Source organism: Meira miltonrushii (genome assembly GCF_003144205.1).
Source record: "Meira miltonrushii strain MCA 3882 unplaced genomic scaffold FA14scaffold_3, whole genome shotgun sequence".
Classification (NCBI taxonomy): Eukaryota; Fungi; Basidiomycota; class Exobasidiomycetes; order Exobasidiales; family Brachybasidiaceae; genus Meira; species Meira miltonrushii.
Genome location: NW_020289945.1, coordinates 2,649,447 through 2,666,992, shown reverse-complemented (window position 1 = coordinate 2,666,992; position 17,546 = coordinate 2,649,447). Strand labels below are relative to the sequence as shown.

Genomic DNA, 17,546 nt, shown 5'->3' with positions numbered 1-17,546 from the left:
GATCACTGTTTACGATAAGAGAAGTATTGCATTGATGAATATTTGTTACAATGAGAAGAGGACACTAACGACGTTTCTCAATACCACGTGGACGTTCTTTGACAACCATTCTGTTACCGTTCTTAGTACCAGGTTTACGTGTACGTGGACCTTTAGTCTTTTGACCGTAAATGGAACGAGGATGTTTGTTACTCTTACTCTTACCACGACCACCACCATGAGGATGGTCAACTGCGTTCATTGCAACACCACGAACTTTAGGTCGACGTCCTAACCAACGCGATCTTCCTGCTTTACCCAACCGTTCGTGTTCATGATCGATATTGCTTACACGTCCAATCGTTGCACAACAATCGCTCTTCAACAAACGTACTTCGCCGGATTGTAAACGTACTTGTGCATAGACGGATGTCGTTCCACCTTCTTTATTGTTTGCATTTTCACTTTCTGCTGCTTGAGCACTTTCTTCGAAATTTTCAAAGTATTTACCGCTTCCCGGTAATGCACTTTGAGCGGGAGAACTGGCTGCTTCTCCTTTTGCAGACGTCTTTGCTGTTTGTTTAGTCGTATCGGAACGTTTATGAACAAAAGCGACCAATTGTCCATATGCACCCGCACTACGGACTAACTTTGATGCACCTCGAGCTTCAAGCGAGATTGCATGCAACATCGTACCGATCGGGATCAATCGTAATGGGAGAACGTTTCCCGGTCGAATGGCTCGGGTACGGAACATACCCATGTCTAATGCACTACCACCTGCTCCTGTAGCTTGTTTGATGGCTTCTTCGTCCAATCTATAGCTTTGTACATTGTCCCCTTCGCGTAAGCCATCTGTTGCCAAGATGTAACTTCTGATTTTCGTTTCTGCATGTTCTACCAGTGCGATATGGGCAGAACGTCCAGGATCATATTCGATTCGTATGATCTTTTGCGGTCCACTTTCCCATCTATGAAAGTCTACCACTCTGATACGCTTGCGATGACCACCACCTCTTCCACGAACGGTGACGTGACCATGATGATTTCTTCCACCTGTGCTGCGTTTAGTGATCGTAAGGGCACGTAAAGGTCTTCCTTTATAGATATGAGGTTGTATAGAAGTTCGAACCCAACGTAAAGAATGGGTGATTGGTTTGAACGTTTTGAATTGTTGTTCATTTCGTACGAAAGGCGAAGTACGTTTTTCTTCAATTCCTGCTTGTGCGAAAATGCTTTTACTCAACTTTTTCTTCTTTTCGGCTAATTTGCGTGCTTCTTTTTCGGCTTTTCTTCTTTCTCTACGGAATGGTGTTTGTGGTAGTTTATCCGCTTTTTCGTCCATCAATTGGGCTTTACCGCCAACTTTGAGAAGATGAGCAGCTTGTCCAGAACTAAGAGAAGTTGAGCCAATCGAAGGAACCTGCGAAACAGAAGCACGGCTTATCCTTGTCGGTTTAGGATTCGAAAGTCGGGCACATGTCGAGAATGAAGTATGCAATGATCCATTCTGTGCTTGTGGCAATTGCCGTAGCAGGGATGGACCTGCCAATATAGATCGCATCTTTGATCACCAAAGGTTGTGATGATATGGTTCAGTGTTAGCAAGTATAAAAAGATCTTTCATTTCTTCTTAATCAATTCGGATAAAGTCGCACCCAAGCACGCACGCACACAACCACTAATCTCAATTCATGTAAGCGTGTGCAGAAAAATGGCGATAATCACGTGAGTGTGCTGTAAGTGGGCGCTGCGCGTTTGCCAGGCCTAAGCTATGAATACCGACCTGATCGTGTAGGGTACATGCTCATGGTGGTGTTGGTATGTTACCCAAATGTAACAAGAGAATGGTCAAAAAGCCAACTATAACACTATCTCATGATTAACGGTATATCGACATTGAGTCTGTGTGTGTGGCCGTGGAATCACTTTAAGCCCAGAAGGAGATATGCCTTTCCCGTTTCTTTATCATCAAGGTCCTCGCAATTCTGACCGAGATGCTGCAAGGTTCACAAAGTAAAGCATTAATCATTGTGCGTGCTTATGCTCATTTCAATGAATGAAAGTGGTTCTATAGTGTACATGAGATCAAGGTAAGAGAAGGTCTTGAATCTAGATCAATTCATCAATTGCAACGCTCCATGGATGTTCGATACGTCCTAATTGAATATCATTGATGGTATCCAACATTCTCTTTGCAATCGGTCCAACACCTTCTTCTCCAACAGGGATATGAATATCACGTCCTTCATATCCAATTCGATCAACAGGTGCAACAACCACCGCCGTTCCACTACCAAACATTTCCATCAATCTTCCTTCTTTTCCTGCTTGTTCAACTTCTTTCATTGATAGCTCACGTTCTGAAACAATCAAATCTTCCGGTAATCCTTCGATACGCATCTTTCCTGATGCATGATCGCGTGCAAGTCCCAAAATTGAATCTCTTGTCACACCTGGCAAGATTAAACCATTCAATGGTGCTGTGATTAATTCAGTTTGTCCTTTATCGTTCTTGATCGCAGTGAATAAGTTCATCGTTCCAACCTCCGTCAAAAGATGTTCAGGTCCAAATAACCACAAGTTTTGTGAATATCCACGGGTAGCAGCTTCCATTTGTGGTTGCAAGCCAGGAGCATAGTTCAAACCCAATTTGTAACTACCTGTACCGTTTGGCCAAGCACGTACTTTGTTGGGGTCAGCTTCCAGAGCCACGGGCTTAAATCCTGATTTGAAGTAAGGTCCAACAGGCGATAAGATGACGAACAGCATTGCTTCATTGGCAGGATGAACGCCTAGGGCAGCTTGTGTACCGATCAAAGTTGGTCGAATGTAGATCGAATGTCCAGGTTCGGAAGGAACGAAATCAGCATCGAGAGAGACCAACTTTGCAATCAGTTTTGTCAATTCTTTTCCGTTTACTTCTGGTAATGCGATACGTGTTGCTGATCTGTTCAATCGTGCCATGTTCATATCTGGTCTGAAAAGACGAATGCGTCCATTGACGTCTTTGTATGCTTTCATGCCCTCGAACAAGCTAGGGGCATAATGAAAGATTACGCTAGAGGGATCCAAAACCAAAGGCTTGTAAGGATGAATTGCTGGAGGTGCCCAGCCTGTTAAAGAGTTCCAATTTGCAGTGACCATGTGATCCGAGAAGCTATGACCGAAAACCAAAGTGCTAGAAGGAGGTGGTGCATTTGGTGCTTGAATCTTTTCGATCGTCACTGCTCCATAATCCAAATCAGCATATCCAGTCTTTTCTCCGGTCATTGGATCTGTATGGAATGAACGCATTTGCTTGCCATTCAAAGCAGCTTTGGCTGCCATGGCCACATTGGCATTGCGTAGACCGACTGGCATGGCCAATTTCCGTCTTGCCAACGTTGTTGTGGTGAATCTTGATAGCGATGCCATGTTGGGCAAAGAATAATTCTATCCTATATGCAAGCAATCACTTCTGTTACGGACTTTTGTCTCACGGAGATGTCGGACACTTAGCCGGACGTATGATGAAGAGATTGGGGATGAATGAAGATTCTGTCGATCTTCTTATTTAACCTTTTCTTTGCTTGTGCGCTATATTTCTTTCGGTAATTTTTCCGAGGCATGACTGGGTTGAGTTGAGCGAGCAAGCGCTGTTGGGGGATTGAGCGCGCCAGGCACGCGTTTGAAGTTCAGAAAGAACTCTTGTCGCGTGGGCTTGTGTAATGTACTCAAGTGACTCCGTAAATGACTCCACAGATACCTTGTTTTCGGGGATTAACCCGAAGAGCAGTCAAGAGAGGTAGCTGGAGGGAAGAGTATGTAGTTGCATTTCGAGCATTAGAATCATTTAGCGTTGCTGTAACATATGTTTTTCAGGGTCAGGTGTTCAGAGCGTAAGCAAAACTAAAAAAAGCAAAAAAAAAGAACAAAAAAAGAGGAGAAGGTGATTTGAACACCTGACCCTGAGGGAATTACGTTACAGCAACGCTAAATAATTTTAACGCTCGAATTGCAACCACATGCTCTACCCCTGAGCTACCTCCTCGTAATTAACTCGACTCGAGGCTGTCACTTTATATAAGCTGCTTGATAGTTAAGCAAGGAAATGCCTCTAAAATAGGCGACTTTCGATAATCGGACTACAGTAAGATTCATTTAATGAAATCTACGTGCTTCGTGCGTCGATGCAAAGTGTTGTTCTTGCATCCTGGCTACCATCAAGGTCCATTGAGGAGGCGGAATGGCAACGACGACGACGACCGATGATGTACAGCCAACACCGGCAGGATATTATCGTCATTTAAATCAACACAAATTCACCATAGAGCTAGAATTACTCTCTTCACTCGCATCTCCTGCCTATCTGACCAATCTCTATACGCAAGGTATACTGAACGATGCTACATTTATTCGTTATCTTGCACATTTGATCAAAACTTGGAGTGCACCACAATACGTTCGTTTCATTCGATTTCCTATGGCTCTCACTTTTGGTCGTGCATTATGTCAAAGTTCTGCCTTTAGACAGATTGTTGGAACAGATGGTTGGGAACATCAGGTTACACATGAAATGATTGCAGCTTGGGCAGGTAAATTTGATCAAGAACAGGAAGTGGTGGGAGACGCTTCAGAGAATGACAAAGGGATGATCGATGTACAAATAACAGCTCCTCAAGATACGGATGACATGCAAGTGGAAATACCACCTATCAAACAGGAAGGCTGAAGAAAATTATATTTTAAGAAGATGTACATTTTTGTGTTCATGACCGATTCATGTTCGGCGTCGTATGTAGGATATAATCCTCATTCAACTTGTAGCTATACTTCATCTCTATAAATTGTACCATTAGGATTCGATATCATATTGTGCTAACCCGCAGGCCGCTCAAGAGATTAAACGCAAAAGAACAATGGAACGCAAGATTGATCACTGTTTTTTTGTGCATGAAACCAGATAATGTACAAATTAGTATTTTTTTGCTTGTAAGAGAGTACATAAAACGAACCAGATCATCGACGTCACTATGAGCGAATTCCCTTTTGCTAATTCCATCCTGCAGATGTATGCTGCATTTCAGCTTGCATTCCATCATTTGCTTCAAATCCATCATTGCCACCTCCCATCATTTGCGATTGCATATACATTTGTGATTGCATAACAGACATAATCCCAACCAAAAGCTCTTGATTACTTGGACAATATTCATATGTGTTATACCATTGCTGTGCAACTTTTAACCAATTTTCCGATTTTGTCGGATCAAAAGAAGAAAGATCAAAGTTGGACAAATCTCCTACACTTTTATCAACCCAAAAGTTTGCATTTGTGTTCGATGTTGATTCATTCTCATTGATCGTCTCTCCTCGGAAACTTTGTTTATTTTGCTGATACTGTTTTGCGGGTTCCGATCGAGGTGGTAGAGATGTCTCTCTACTACCTTGACGGACTCTGCGGTCCTCCGAACCTGGTCTTTGCCATGAGCTTTTTCGTTGCTGTTGTTGTTGCTGCTCCTGTTCCTGTTGGGCAGCAACTCGACGAAGCATAGCAAGTTGATTGGGATCAAGACTGGTCCCTGCAGCCGGAGCACCGGTATTGGCTTGTTGTCTAAGGAAGAAGGTATTGTCAAGATTAGTGGGCCGCATAGACTCTTGCTATTAATCACTTTACTCACCCTTGATCGGCTGATGCACCTTTTGCAGCTTCCGTCGTGACCGCTTTTGCTCCTGAATTGCCCAGCATTGCCAGCAAGTTGGCTGGTATTCCAGCTGGCGCGGGTGGTGATTTGGTTGTCCTGCTGTTGTTGGTATTTTCATCTTCATTCATCAACATTCCGTATGGACTTCCCATCGAATTGCCTATTAAGCATCATGATCGAATGCGCATATCATCAAAAAAAGACACAAAAGATCAAACGTGCATGAAGAGGGAGAAAAAGGAGGGATGCAGATGATTGATATAATTTCAGTAAATTGATCTTTTCCACAGCATATACAGCACATAATGTGTTTAGGTGATGCATCATTAATCGATAATAACCTTTTTCATCTTCCTGTGATCGGAAAGAGGCATGACTTGCCCCCTCACCTCGAAGTGCTTTGGACCGTATTCTTTCGAGCATGCCCGTGTCGAACGTGTTTGCCTTGATCCATATATCGACAACTTTGGCGACCTTTTCCTGTCAAGAGTTCAGTTCGAATAGTCAGCAAATGTGTACATCCCTACAATCTTTCTCGTAAACTCACTCTTTGGTCCGGTCGAACGCTTTGAGCGGTAGAAAGAACGATTTCTTCTACAATCTTCGCACATGCACCGAGGAATGCATTTGCAGCATCTACCATAGCTTCCTTTGTCCCAGCAGCAGAAGAGCTACCTTTTGGTGGTCTAGCATCCTTGTATTTGAATCCTGATGCTTTCCGCCGTATGACTTCTTGTGCACATCTTGCCATTGCATCAAATAGATACAGAGATGAAATTTTGGTTTTCGCCTTTGCTGAGTCGTGTACCTTTACGATTACGCTGGCCATATCATCCGCATGCTGTGTGATTGTACCGCGATAGTTAGCATGTGAGCCTCTTTTCATATCACCTGTACGTTCAACTTACGTCAAAGTTTTCTGATGCCTCATTCCGTATACGCTCCACGCGAGACGAAGACAACTTATCGCTCGAAACAATATCGGTGAGAGTTTTCTGAAAAGTCTGTTTGCATTGTAAAAAGAGATGAAGAGCAAAGTATGTGATGAGATACATGGATGCAGTAGTTTTGTGTGTAAGTAAGGGAATTGATTTTCCCTTACATCTTCCCTCCAATGCTTACCTGTAATGCTGTCATTGTGATGGTGGAACTGAGTTTACTCTGCCTTTCTCCACTGACCTTGCTTGATGTTTGTATACCCCTCCCTACACTTTCTCTTTTCGATCTTTGCGCCCTGTTCAGCAAGGTCAAGGCTGATTTGGCGTTTACTGGCGTTGTTTCTCGATGATGATGACGGTTGCCCAAATTGACCGCGTACAATTATCAGTAAGACTAATAGATCAATCAGTCAGTCAGAGTCAGTAAGCGGCGCTTGAATGAATAATCAAATCTGACTTTTTTTTCTTTTGTTTACTAAAAAGAAAACATTCAAAACGCGCGCGTGTCTATTAATACTGACACCAGGCCGGCGCGCACGCTAAAATTGCAGTCCGACTCGGACTACTTACACTGCTCCGGAGCCTAATCTTTAGATCCCCGGCAGAGGAAAGAAAAGATCCAATCTCCTCCCTTCAAAATATTAACTCTCTCTTATCCTACATCCACATACACACTCTCTCAAGACGAAAATCGACCCCTTTCTCAACCCACTTTCTTTCACCCTTCTTTCTGGCCAGGTAGCCATCAGCAAGAAGAATATCAAGTCTCTTTTTTCATTTCATTCAACTCTGTTTATCAATCCTCTCACGGAAATAATTTTCAGGGTGTATATCGACATTCGACCTCTTCCATTCTACGATCCAGCAGATAATATCCGTTCAACAATCTCGCTCGACACACGGTTTGAGGATCACATTCGTTACTTTACAACTTTTCGTTTCACTCAAAACATTTTTGTATTACATTGAATTCAACGTTTTCAAAAATACCATATTCGAAGACCAATCTCAGCACATATTCGACTATTCAGCAAAACACAACAGCAATCGACAAAATGACACAATCATTCTCCCAAGATCACAAGCGTACTGAACGCCGTCATCACAGAATGGACGCCGAATTGCAGGCGCGCGCAAGACCATACTCTCTCGTTCGCAAAGATCCTGTAAAAGAGATCAGAGAATTCGTAGAAAGACACGCTGAAGACGGACGTTTGGAACGTCGTCTTGGCGGACTTCTTGGCGGCGGCGATAGTGGTGGTGGTGGTGATAACGGTGATTCACCATCAGGTAGCTCAGGAGAGAATTCAAGTAATGGATCTCAGCGAGGTAGTGGGGATAGCGGTAGCAGCAGAGGAGGAGGTAGCGGTACCGTTGGCGGAGGCAATGCCGGTGGAGGCACCACGGGAGGAGGCAACACTGGTACCAACACCGGTACAGGAACCAACACTGGTACCAACACCGGTACAGGAACCAATTCTGGTGATAGATCCGGTAATAGATATGGTTCAGGTTCAGGTTCAGATTCAGATTCAGGTACAGGTACAGGCACAGGTGCAGATGGCGAGAACAGCAGCTCATCTTCTAGTTCAAGTTCCAGCTCCTCTGCTGCTAAAGAAAGCAAGGGAATCATCAAAAGTCTAGAATCCGAGCTTCGCCATTCTTCAACGAGTTCAACTTCTTCCTCTCCCACTAGTACCTCGAGCAGTTCAACACCGACTATAACATCTACATCTTCATCATCCACATCAACAACTCCCATGACACCATCAACTTCTGTTGCCTACGTCACACCTACTGCTGCCTCGCCAACTCTGAACAATGCAGCAGCAAGTGCAAGTGTAAGCCCATCCGATACTCCCAGCAGTGGACCAGGAGCTGGCTTGATCATCGGTATCGTTGCTGGTGCCTTAGCGGGTATTGCTGTCTTGGTTGCTCTCGTAGGTTTCTTGATCAAGAAGTTCTCAAAGAAAGATGATCCATACCAAAACAATCCATTTGACAGCGGTGATTTCCGTCGTCAAAGTGCAATGTTGCCCGACACTTTCGATGATATTGATCCCAATCCTGAAATGTCTGAATTCAATCATCGCGACAATATGAGCCCTTTCAATGATGAAATGGAGTACGCTGCTGCTGGAGCAGGCGTGGGAGCTGCTTTCAACGCTCGTAACGAATCTGGCGGCCCTCGTCCTCCAACTATGTTCCAAAACCATATGAATGCTCCTGCTGCTCGATCAGGCCCTGGTGGTGATGTACCTCCTGTGCCCATGATCGGCTCTGTATTCAATCCAAATGGTGTTGACCCCTCACCACAATTGCCTCCAATGGCATTTGGAGGATCAGATCCTTACAGTATGGCAGGCGTTGGAAGATCAAACTTTGATAATAACATCAATAACCCGTACGGATATTTGGACCGTCAATTCAGCGCATCCCGTTCATCTCCACAAGACAACTTTGTCGATGCACCTCAAGGCTATGCTGATTTAGCTCGGACAGGATCTGACGGATCCACGCAAAAGAGCGCAGGTCAAATGTACTCTGTCCCAGAAAGCAATGAGTTCAGATCGTATGACTATCATGACACGGCCGGTAGACCTGGTACCGCAGAAGGACGAAGTGGTACACCTGATCTTCCCAACGTTCAGCAAACTTATGCTATGGCGGATGACCGTGAAAATGACGGCCGAGTTCAATCTCCAAACAGACAGATACTTGCACCTTCACCTCATCCTAGTCAAGATTTCCTTTCGAACGGAAGCATGCAACCAAATCAACAACACATTCATCAAACACAACAATACAACCAGGATCAATTCGACAACTACCAACACTCTGACTCACCAAGTCCTCCTTCGCAACCATTGCAAGTGCGCAACTTGTTGCCAAATCCACATCTCGCTGTTCATCAGAATAACGAACAGCGTCCTGTGAGTGGAGTGAGTAGCGTGGTAGAGGACGAAGCTGCTTATGGAGGTGTTTGGTAATCGTCTCTACTAAAGTACAAAGCTGGAACTTTTACTTTATTGATATGGTATCAAGATTTTCTTTTTCAATCTTTCTCACCTCAATTTCTCATCGTTTATGGAGCTTTGCTTTTAATTCTCTGCTCGATATTTGCTTTCTATTTTCACATTCTTTATTGCACGGACTTTATCTTTCCAACTTGGGCTATTGCGCACCACGTACACTTTGTTTGCTCGAGTACGTTTGGGTAGCGCCATTCAATGTCCTGTATTCTTTTCCATATGATCATGAATTGGATCAAATTATCTTATAAATGAGTGCGAGTTCCTTCAGTGTATAGGCTTGAGCGTTATATACATTAGAAGAGAAGAAGTTAATTTGGGCTGCCGAGCATCTCTTTTAGTCTATTTGCGGTACGTGGGCGCAGCGAAGTGCTGGAAGCAGAGCCCGTACAAAAAACAAAAACGCACGCTAAAAAGAGTCATACTGTACGCCAACTCAAACCAATTCTTCTTGCGGATATCAATTCTGGCTCGCTTATCTCCATCATATCATCCCTACACAAATACGCAAACAGCGTATACCATACCATCTAATCATGGCCAACGTATTGCATCACGCAGCCGAAGCGTTGCACATCTCACAATCAAAAGAAACAGCGGGTCAATCAACCGGCAGCGGTTCTACATTTTACGTAGACGAAAGCGGCAAAGGAAATGATGAAACGGGAAAAGGAACAAAAGAATCACCTTTTGCTTCTGTCGTAGGTGCTTGGCTTGCAAAAGGACAAGAGGCTTCAATTTTAGTAAAACGTGCACCACAATCAACAAAAGCCGGTGAAGAAGATGTACCAAAAGACGCCGCAGCAGATGCAGATGGTTATGCGCCAATCTCTGCAAGCGGAGTGAAAAAGGCAAAAAAGTTGTACGATATGGCATTAAAGAAGAAAAAGAAACAAGAAGAACAAACGGCAAAACAACAAGAATCAGCTGGAAGTGATGAAAAACGATTGGAAGAAAGCAAGAGCGTCGTTTTGGAAAAGCCTACCGGAGATTTCAAGAGAATCAAGATTGCACATGGCGTGGACACAAGAGATCAACCTATCCGCGTACAAGGTTGGGTGCACAGATTACGTAGTCAAAAGGGATTGATCTTCATCATCTTGCGAGACGGTACCGGGTACATGCAATGCGTTTTAAACGGAAAGTTGACACAGACGTACGACGCTCTCACGCTCACTTTGGAATCTACTGTGGAAATCTATGGTACTTTGAAAGCATTACCCGAAGGTAAATCAGCACCAGACAACCACGAATTGGTGGCAGATTGGTGGAGATGCGTCGGAAAGGCACCTGGAGGAGATGAAGCATTCACCAACAGGGTTGCCGAAGGAGCTGATCCTTCCATTTTGGCTGATTTCCGTCATTTGGTCATTCGTGGAGAGACTGCGTCTGCGGTGCTCAAAGTACGTGCTGCTGTTATGCGTGCTTTCCGTGCAGAATATGAATCTATGCGTATCACTGAAGTTACACCACCATGCATGGTTCAAACACAAGTCGAAGGTGGATCTACTTTGTTCAAATTTGATTATTACGGACAAGAAGCTTACCTAACACAAAGTAGTCAATTATACTTGGAAACGTGTTTGCCAAGTTTAGGAGACGTTTTCTGTGTTCAAGAAAGTTTCCGTGCCGAAAAGAGTCATACCCGTCGTCATTTGAGTGAATATACCCATTTGGAAGCCGAACTTGGATTCGTTTCATTTGAAGAGCTATTGGAACATTTAGAACAATTGATCTGTGGTACGATCGATAGAGTGATGGCAGATCCAGCAGCAAGTGCACTTCTCAAACAATTGAACCCTGGCTTCCAGGTACCCAAAAGACCTTTCATGCGCATGGATTATCGCGATGCGATCAAATGGCTCAACGAAAACGATATCAAGACAGATGAAGGAAAGGACCATGTTGTTGGAGATGATATCGCCGAAGCTGCTGAACGTAAGATGACAGATGCACTCAACGTTCCAATCTTCTTGGTTCGCTTCCCACGAGAGATCAAAGCATTCTACATGAAACGTTGTCCAGAAGACAAAGAATTTACCGAAAGTGTGGATTGCTTGATGCCTGGAGTGGGAGAGATTGTTGGTGGAAGTATGCGTATGTGGGATGCAGAAGAATTGCTCAAAGCGTACGAAACTGAAGGTATTGATGCAAAGCCATACTATTGGTACACCGATCAACGTAAATACGGTACATGTGAACATGGTGGTTATGGTTTAGGTGTTGAACGTTTCTTGGCATGGATCTTGAACAGATGGACGGTACGTGATTGTTCACTTTACCCACGTTATACCGATAGATGTACACCTTAGATAGTGTTGATAAAAAAAGCACGTTTTTATGTTGAACTCAATATGATTAATATGATTCAGTAAATGATTCTAATAACTGTTAGATTATCTCAATGAATGTGGAAGGCGAAAGTTATCTGCCTGAAGCTGTATTGAATGATGGGGAGAGAAAATGAAAGATGATATACAAAGATGCAATAAGAGAAAAGAGGCACGAAAAAGGAAACCAAAAGCGAACAAGCTTCTCAAAAAGAAGAATCGGCTAAAGCTTGATTTTCTTTTGATGATACTTTTGGACTACTGTTTGCCAAAGTAGAAGCGAACAAAGTTGTTGGTTTACCTTTAAAATGATGTTTCTTTTTTGCCAAATTAAGTTTTGACGTACAAGGAGAAAGCATATTATCCGTTGGTGAATAAAAGTTATTTCCCGATGCCGCACGGGCTGCTAAAGGAGCAGTTGCTCTTCGATGACCTTCTTCTTCGGTAATGCTTGTGATTAAACCGTCTGTTGCTCTTCGTTTGATCACGATTAAATTGCGAATACTGTTTGCTGGGTTTCCTTCTTGTTCTGTAACGTTGATCAATTGATCGATGCACATCGTACGGGCAGGCAATGATTCAGGAGTACGTAACAGTCTTTGTTGAACCTTGATCTGGTTGTTGTTACTGTTAAACTTCTTTTCGATCGCATTTGGTCCAACAACCACATCTCCATTTGGCATTGTGAAAACAACATGTGGTGAAAATACACTTAGAGTGTTTGATTGAATTTTTCCACAATATAATTCTGTCAATGCTTCCAAGATTGCTACTTCGTCCACATTTGTTTCTCTTTCGGGTAGGACGAGTGAATGATCAGGTGTTAAACCTGCTGCGTTGAGCTTTGAGGTGTTCATTGGCATCATTGTAGCAGCGTTTGAGGTCGGTTAGGTGACAAGAGAAGTTTATCGGGAAAGGTCAGGCTTGAACGTTGATGGTGTTGGAGAGAGAAAAAGGAAAGAAACTTAAAGAATAAAAAGTAAATCTAAACTTTGCGTCACAATAGGCAATGTATGTACTTTGTTTTCCCTTCTGCTGCTTATTGGAGTGTGTAGAAGAGTTACTTCTCATTTAAAGTGTTGGTCTCGCCCGTATGCATAAACTCAGTATAAGTTCTCAGAACTCTACGCGCTTAAAATGCGAAAGAGAATTTCAACCAACACATTTGTGAGCGGAATAAAGTTTGACTTAATTCACCGCCTGTGTGTAAGCTTGTTGTCGTGTCGGGTTTCGGTGTTTGGCTTGAGTGTTGGAGTGGAGATCTTTTTTAGCTTATTGTGACTCAGGCAAAGAGGATGTGATCACATCTTATCAACCCCATAGAGCAAGATGACATGTCCGGTACGATGTAGCACTCGGATCTTTGGTCCTCTTGCAAGCCGGCTAGGATCCTCAACATATCTCACTATATCCTACACAGCAAGTAACAATGGCCGAACATATCATCTTAACAATCTATCAAGATCATCAAGTAGAGCTTTTGCATCTACATCTCGTCTTCAGGCAGCATCTTTTGGAAGATCCATTTCTGAACTGCCAGACAAGGTATCATTACGAACAGGACCTCTAGGAAGACTATCGAAAGTCAAAGCACCACGTGAATCAAATAAGATCACAACAAGAGTAGGCAGTAGTTTTGGCGGTAATCATTCTTTGGAATGGTGTCAACCGCCTCGAAATATTCTTCTGATCAAGAAACAGAACGATAGGAAGACAACAGAAGCTATGCGAAACATAATACAATACCTCCATGCAAAGTATACCGATATCAACTTAATCATTGAAGGCGGAAAGGATGATGGAGTTGAAGCATTTTCAGATCTTGCCGACAGATTGGTTTGCATAGACCCGAAAGACCATACTCTTTTGGCGGATAAGGTGGATTTATGCATCACTTTGGGAGGAGATGGCACGATCTTGCACGTCTCAAGTTTGTTCGATCGGTCCGCCGTTCCTCCCGTTTTGAGTTTTTCGATGGGAACGTTGGGTTTCCTTTTGCCTTTCCATATAGACGCATTCCAAACCGCATTCGAGGATGTGATAAATTCAAAAAGTTCATTGCTGCTTCGAATGCGGTTACATCAAACCATGCACGAAAAGGATGGTACGCCAGTGAAAGATGAAGGAAAGGGAACAAGTCGAACCGACGTTCATTTAATGAACGAAGTTGCATTACATCGTGCAAGTTCTCCGCATATGACAATGATTGACGCTTTTGTGGACGGTCGTCATTTGACTCAAGCGATTTCTGATGGTTTGATCATCGCAACGCCAACGGGATCAACAGCATATTCACTTTCGGCCGGAGGACCGATCGTTCATCCATCCGTACAATCACTCGTTCTAACGCCAATCTGTCCGAGATCCTTGAGTTTTCGAACGGTTCTCTTGCCGAGCGATGCAAATATCCAATTAAAAGTCTCTAAACGATCAAGAACGGCTGCTCAAATTAGCGTAGATGGAAGAGATGCACAAACACTATTACCCGGACAATATCTGCAAGTTGGCATGTCACCTTATCCGATCCCATGTGTGAACCGAGCATCTTTTTCGCAAAAGATATCATCATCCAGCAATAAGCAGAAGGGCTCAATAGGTGCCAGCAATAACGAACCTCAATTGATCGAATCGGAATCTAGTGATTCTTTCGAGGATTGCCATTTTTCACATTCCGAACGTGGAGAGGATGATTGGGTAGGTGATATAAATACTTTGTTGCGCTTTAATGCAAGCTTTTCCGGTAGAGGATTATTAGGTGGCAATGGTGCATTTGAAGAAATGGAAGATCATTCTGGAAGTAAATAGTGTATAACATAAATTGCAATTCATACGGTAGTGTCTTGAAAATAGCATGGCTGTGATGTTCCAAGAAGGTGTAAATTTTGAGGCTGTACGCGGCAACGTGTTTGTATACAGACCGTACGCGTATTCGAAGTGTATGTGGGCGTAATCATGATTCTTCCAGTCGCATACAGACAAACGTTCTTCCCTCATACGATCATCGAATAGGCATCGATATATGAATTGTTCTTGCTGCTTCATTGCAGAGAAAAGAGGAATCAAATCACGACAAGGTGAATAGAAGATAAAAGCATTGGGACAGTGACCGAATTTGAGAGGCAAGACAGAAGTGGCAATCAATGGCTTCATTTATTGACGTTGCGGTAGATCAGCCAGGTAATGAACCTATCAATATGGATGACGATATGATGTCAGAGTACTACAACGCTCCTACCATCAATGGTCCAGCCGATGATCATGCAATGATGATGATGGAAGAAGCCGATCAAGAATCATCAAATTTGATTGCCGCCGATACGATTCTCAATGATGATGAAATTGCATCCGTTTCAAATGAAGTCGTGATGGAAGAGTATGGTAATGATGGGAAATTGAACGAGAATGTTTCATTCGCAAGTACATCTTATGCAGATCCATCTATACCTGCAGACGTGGAGATTCAACACTCTGTCGGCGTAGACCTTCCAGACGAAACAATTGGAGATGCAGTATACGAAGAGGAAGAAAATGAACATATACTTCCGGCAGGCGACGGTGTCGCTGAAGTCGAACAACCAAATGATATCGCAAAAACAGCTACTGATCAGACAGGAGAGTCAGAAGCAGCGCAGATAGCGAAAAATACAGAGGAGACTACAGTGGCGCCTGAACATGGCACACTGGATTCAAACGATGAATATGCAACGGAAGGGCATTTAAGCGAGAACGCGAATGGTGGAGATGAAAATGTGACAGAAAAGATAGAGATAACACAAAACTCAGTAGACAATGGCACCGGAGAAACACTTGTTGTCAAAAAAGAAATAGAAGAAGTACAACCGCATGTACAGGATGAGGTGGCAGGAGAAGGTCAAGAGGAACATATCTCATCAACTTTGGCAGTTGTTGAACAAAATACACAGGCAGACGCAGAACAACATCCGCCTGTCCAGCCAAATCCAATACGGATCACGTTTGATGGTCAGGACTTTGTTCTATACCCAGATGAAGAAACCTCAACATTCGTCTCAGTGAACCAAGAGCGGGTTCAAGCACCCGTGCTTCCAGTTGAGGCAAAGGTATTCAGTGATCCATTAGAATCTCTCTTCGAAGCATTGCGCATTCGAGAAGCTTTGGGAGATTTCTTGGATGAAGGAACCGAACTTTGTTTGACGTTTCATGATCTAGACATGATTGCACGTGAAGATGATATCTATATCCGTGAAGTTACTTTGGATGATATTCAGAGGTTACATTCAGGCTTAGGGTATACGTCTAGCATGCACATCAGCGTTTCAGAATCGCAAAGATTCATCAGTCGATATAACGATTTGGCCAACCAAGTCTCGCTTTTGATTGAGCAGAAGACGGGCATTGAAAGTGTCGAGGAAGGAAAAGGAGAGCAGCCAGTTGAGTCCTCAGCGGGTGATGCAAATGTCCAAAAGGGACATGGCGATGCCACAAGCCCATTGAAAGCAGAAGTCGCGGTCGAGCTCCCCATCGAAAAGGAAAGTGACGGAAAAGAGGCGGGAGAGGAAGAAGGTGATCAAGAGGAAGAAGAAACATTTGCGACAGTCACAAACGATCAAGAGAATGACGAAGAACAGTATGTCGAGTCTTATGAAGGAGGCGGAGAAGTACAGAATCGACTAGAAGGTGACGAGGATGCTAAGCAAGATGAAGAAGATCATCCAAGGCAAGTTCACCTGTTCTCCATACAAGTAGCACCCGCAGAAAATGCTGAATTTGCTCATGCTCCTGAAGAGACCGAATTGGAAGCTGATGCGAAAGAAGAAACGCAGAATGAACAATTCACAGAAGAAGCGGAAGGCAATGAAGAAATTGCCGGCCGAGATACTGCCACCACTTTGAGTGGAGACGGCGAGGAGCTCGACAATCAAGCTGATGCTGAGTACGAGCCAGCCGATGAGATTTATGATGAAAAAGCAGACGAAAACGAAGAGGAGGGCACAGAAGAATTGAGAGGCGTTGAAGAAGTCTATGAGGATTATGAAGAAGAGGACCAAGAAGAGACTTACGGTGATGACGGGGAAGAGGCAAAAGATGTGCAAGAAGAAGTATATGAAGAGGAATTTGAACCTCAGACTGGCACACACGGTCAAAAGCGTCAATTCGAAGATGAGCTCGATTATTCAACAGAGGATCTCAACGGAGAAGGAATCGATGCTTTGGAACACAACGAAGATGACAACAAGAGGGCACGATATGAAGAGCCCGAGAAGGATGACGCTTAGTCAGACTTACTCTTCTGAAGCATATGAACAAGAAACCGTAATCAAGACTTGGCATAAAGCCTCATTTCGGACAACAAGACTCCCATTCGATCAAGTGTACAAAAATTGAGGTCTATAGAGAGACTTTCAGATACCCTCAGGTAAGGGCAAAAGAGCCAAGAATTGTTGTATAAAGGTAAAGAAAGAATGGAAACGGTAAGTCGATCCTGTGGTATGGGAATAAAAGTGTCTACTCACCTTCTCTCCTGACAGCAAAACGTATAAAGTTCTTCCATGACTCATCATCAACTCATACATGTATAATTAGACATCTATATGTCACCTT

General features: G+C 43.5%; 9 protein-coding genes and 1 non-coding gene across 10 annotated transcripts; 5 read left to right on the top strand and 5 right to left on the bottom strand.

Moving 5' to 3' along the window:
- FA14DRAFT_161711 (ribosomal protein L2) lies at nucleotides 1-1,580 on the bottom strand. The gene has a single exon (XM_025499251.1). The coding sequence runs from the start codon at nucleotides 1,541-1,543 to the stop codon at nucleotides 65-67; it is 1,479 nt and encodes a 492-aa protein (XP_025354557.1). The 5' UTR covers nucleotides 1,544-1,580; the 3' UTR covers nucleotides 1-64.
- A 511-nt stretch (nucleotides 1,581-2,091) lies between these two features.
- Nucleotides 2,092-3,309, bottom strand: FA14DRAFT_123765 (branched-chain amino acid aminotransferase II; the record flags this gene model as incomplete). Its single annotated transcript, XM_025496600.1, has 1 exon — nucleotides 2,092-3,309. One exon carries the CDS (start codon nucleotides 3,307-3,309, stop codon nucleotides 2,092-2,094), a length of 1,218 nt encoding a protein of 405 aa, XP_025354556.1.
- Nucleotides 3,310-3,900: 591 nt separating this feature from the next.
- FA14DRAFT_t29 lies at nucleotides 3,901-4,012 on the bottom strand. Its single transcript has one exon. It is a non-coding gene; the product is annotated as a tRNA-Cys (tRNA).
- An 81-nt stretch (nucleotides 4,013-4,093) lies between these two features.
- FA14DRAFT_161710 (uncharacterized protein) lies at nucleotides 4,094-5,013 on the top strand. Its single transcript, XM_025499250.1, has one exon. It carries the CDS (start codon nucleotides 4,208-4,210, stop codon nucleotides 4,691-4,693), a length of 486 nt encoding a protein of 161 aa, XP_025354555.1. The 5' UTR covers nucleotides 4,094-4,207; the 3' UTR covers nucleotides 4,694-5,013.
- On the bottom strand, nucleotides 4,888-6,896 carry FA14DRAFT_161709 (uncharacterized protein). Its single transcript, XM_025499249.1, has 6 exons — nucleotides 6,789-6,896; nucleotides 6,575-6,670; nucleotides 6,214-6,507; nucleotides 6,008-6,146; nucleotides 5,643-5,826; nucleotides 4,888-5,575 (listed from the first exon to the last, which is right to left on the bottom strand). The coding sequence occupies exons 1-6, from the start codon at nucleotides 6,801-6,803 to the stop codon at nucleotides 5,014-5,016; spliced, it is 1,290 nt and encodes a 429-aa protein (XP_025354554.1). The 5' UTR covers nucleotides 6,804-6,896; the 3' UTR covers nucleotides 4,888-5,013.
- A 364-nt stretch (nucleotides 6,897-7,260) lies between these two features.
- On the top strand, nucleotides 7,261-9,873 carry FA14DRAFT_191324 (uncharacterized protein). Its single transcript, XM_025501855.1, has one exon. The coding sequence runs from the start codon at nucleotides 7,660-7,662 to the stop codon at nucleotides 9,592-9,594; it is 1,935 nt and encodes a 644-aa protein (XP_025354553.1). The 5' UTR covers nucleotides 7,261-7,659; the 3' UTR covers nucleotides 9,595-9,873.
- Nucleotides 9,874-10,181: 308 nt separating this feature from the next.
- Nucleotides 10,182-12,040, top strand: FA14DRAFT_161707 (asparaginyl-tRNA synthetase). Its single transcript, XM_025499248.1, has one exon. The coding sequence runs from the start codon at nucleotides 10,506-10,508 to the stop codon at nucleotides 11,946-11,948; it is 1,443 nt and encodes a 480-aa protein (XP_025354552.1). The 5' UTR covers nucleotides 10,182-10,505; the 3' UTR covers nucleotides 11,949-12,040.
- A 20-nt stretch (nucleotides 12,041-12,060) lies between these two features.
- Nucleotides 12,061-13,033, bottom strand: FA14DRAFT_70531 (uncharacterized protein). The gene has a single exon (XM_025502736.1). It carries the CDS (start codon nucleotides 12,830-12,832, stop codon nucleotides 12,173-12,175), a length of 660 nt encoding a protein of 219 aa, XP_025354551.1. The 5' UTR covers nucleotides 12,833-13,033; the 3' UTR covers nucleotides 12,061-12,172.
- Nucleotides 13,034-13,487: 454 nt separating this feature from the next.
- Nucleotides 13,488-14,750, top strand: FA14DRAFT_109734 (ATP-NAD kinase; the record flags this gene model as incomplete). Its single annotated transcript, XM_025495888.1, has 2 exons — nucleotides 13,488-14,498; nucleotides 14,553-14,750. Coding segments are annotated over 2 exons (1,209 nt in total), but the record flags the coding sequence as incomplete, so codon positions are not given.
- A 128-nt stretch (nucleotides 14,751-14,878) lies between these two features.
- On the top strand, nucleotides 14,879-16,858 carry FA14DRAFT_70526 (uncharacterized protein). The gene is made up of 3 exons (XM_025502735.1): nucleotides 14,879-15,040; nucleotides 15,144-16,662; nucleotides 16,731-16,858. The coding sequence occupies exons 1-3, from the start codon at nucleotides 14,986-14,988 to the stop codon at nucleotides 16,747-16,749; spliced, it is 1,593 nt and encodes a 530-aa protein (XP_025354549.1). The 5' UTR covers nucleotides 14,879-14,985; the 3' UTR covers nucleotides 16,750-16,858.
- Nucleotides 16,859-17,546: the final 688 nt, after the last annotated feature.

Excerpts from the sequence above, each read along its gene's own strand:
- FA14DRAFT_161711 (XM_025499251.1), bottom strand. The coding sequence starts at position 1,543 with ATGCGATCTATATTGGCAGGTCCATCCCTGCTACGGCAATTGCCACAA.
- FA14DRAFT_161710 (XM_025499250.1), top strand. The coding sequence starts at position 4,208 with ATGGCAACGACGACGACGACCGATGATGTACAGCCAACACCGGCAGGA.
- FA14DRAFT_161709 (XM_025499249.1), bottom strand. Across the intron at positions 6,508-6,574 it reads AGGCATCAGAAAACTTTGAC|CATGCGGATGATATGGCCAG; the intron begins GTAAGTTGAACG and ends ACAATCACACAG. Across the intron at positions 5,576-5,642 it reads GGTGCATCAGCCGATCAAGG|ACAACAAGCCAATACCGGTG; the intron begins GTGAGTAAAGTG and ends CTTCTTCCTTAG.
- FA14DRAFT_191324 (XM_025501855.1), top strand. The coding sequence starts at position 7,660 with ATGACACAATCATTCTCCCAAGATCACAAGCGTACTGAACGCCGTCAT.
- FA14DRAFT_161707 (XM_025499248.1), top strand. The coding sequence starts at position 10,506 with ATGGCATTAAAGAAGAAAAAGAAACAAGAAGAACAAACGGCAAAACAA.
- FA14DRAFT_70531 (XM_025502736.1), bottom strand. The coding sequence starts at position 12,832 with ATGATGCCAATGAACACCTCAAAGCTCAACGCAGCAGGTTTAACACCT.
- FA14DRAFT_70526 (XM_025502735.1), top strand. The coding sequence starts at position 14,986 with ATGAATTGTTCTTGCTGCTTCATTGCAGAGAAAAGAGGAATCAAATCA. Across the intron at positions 15,041-15,143 it reads AGGAATCAAATCACGACAAG|GTAATGAACCTATCAATATG; the intron begins GTGAATAGAAGA and ends TAGATCAGCCAG.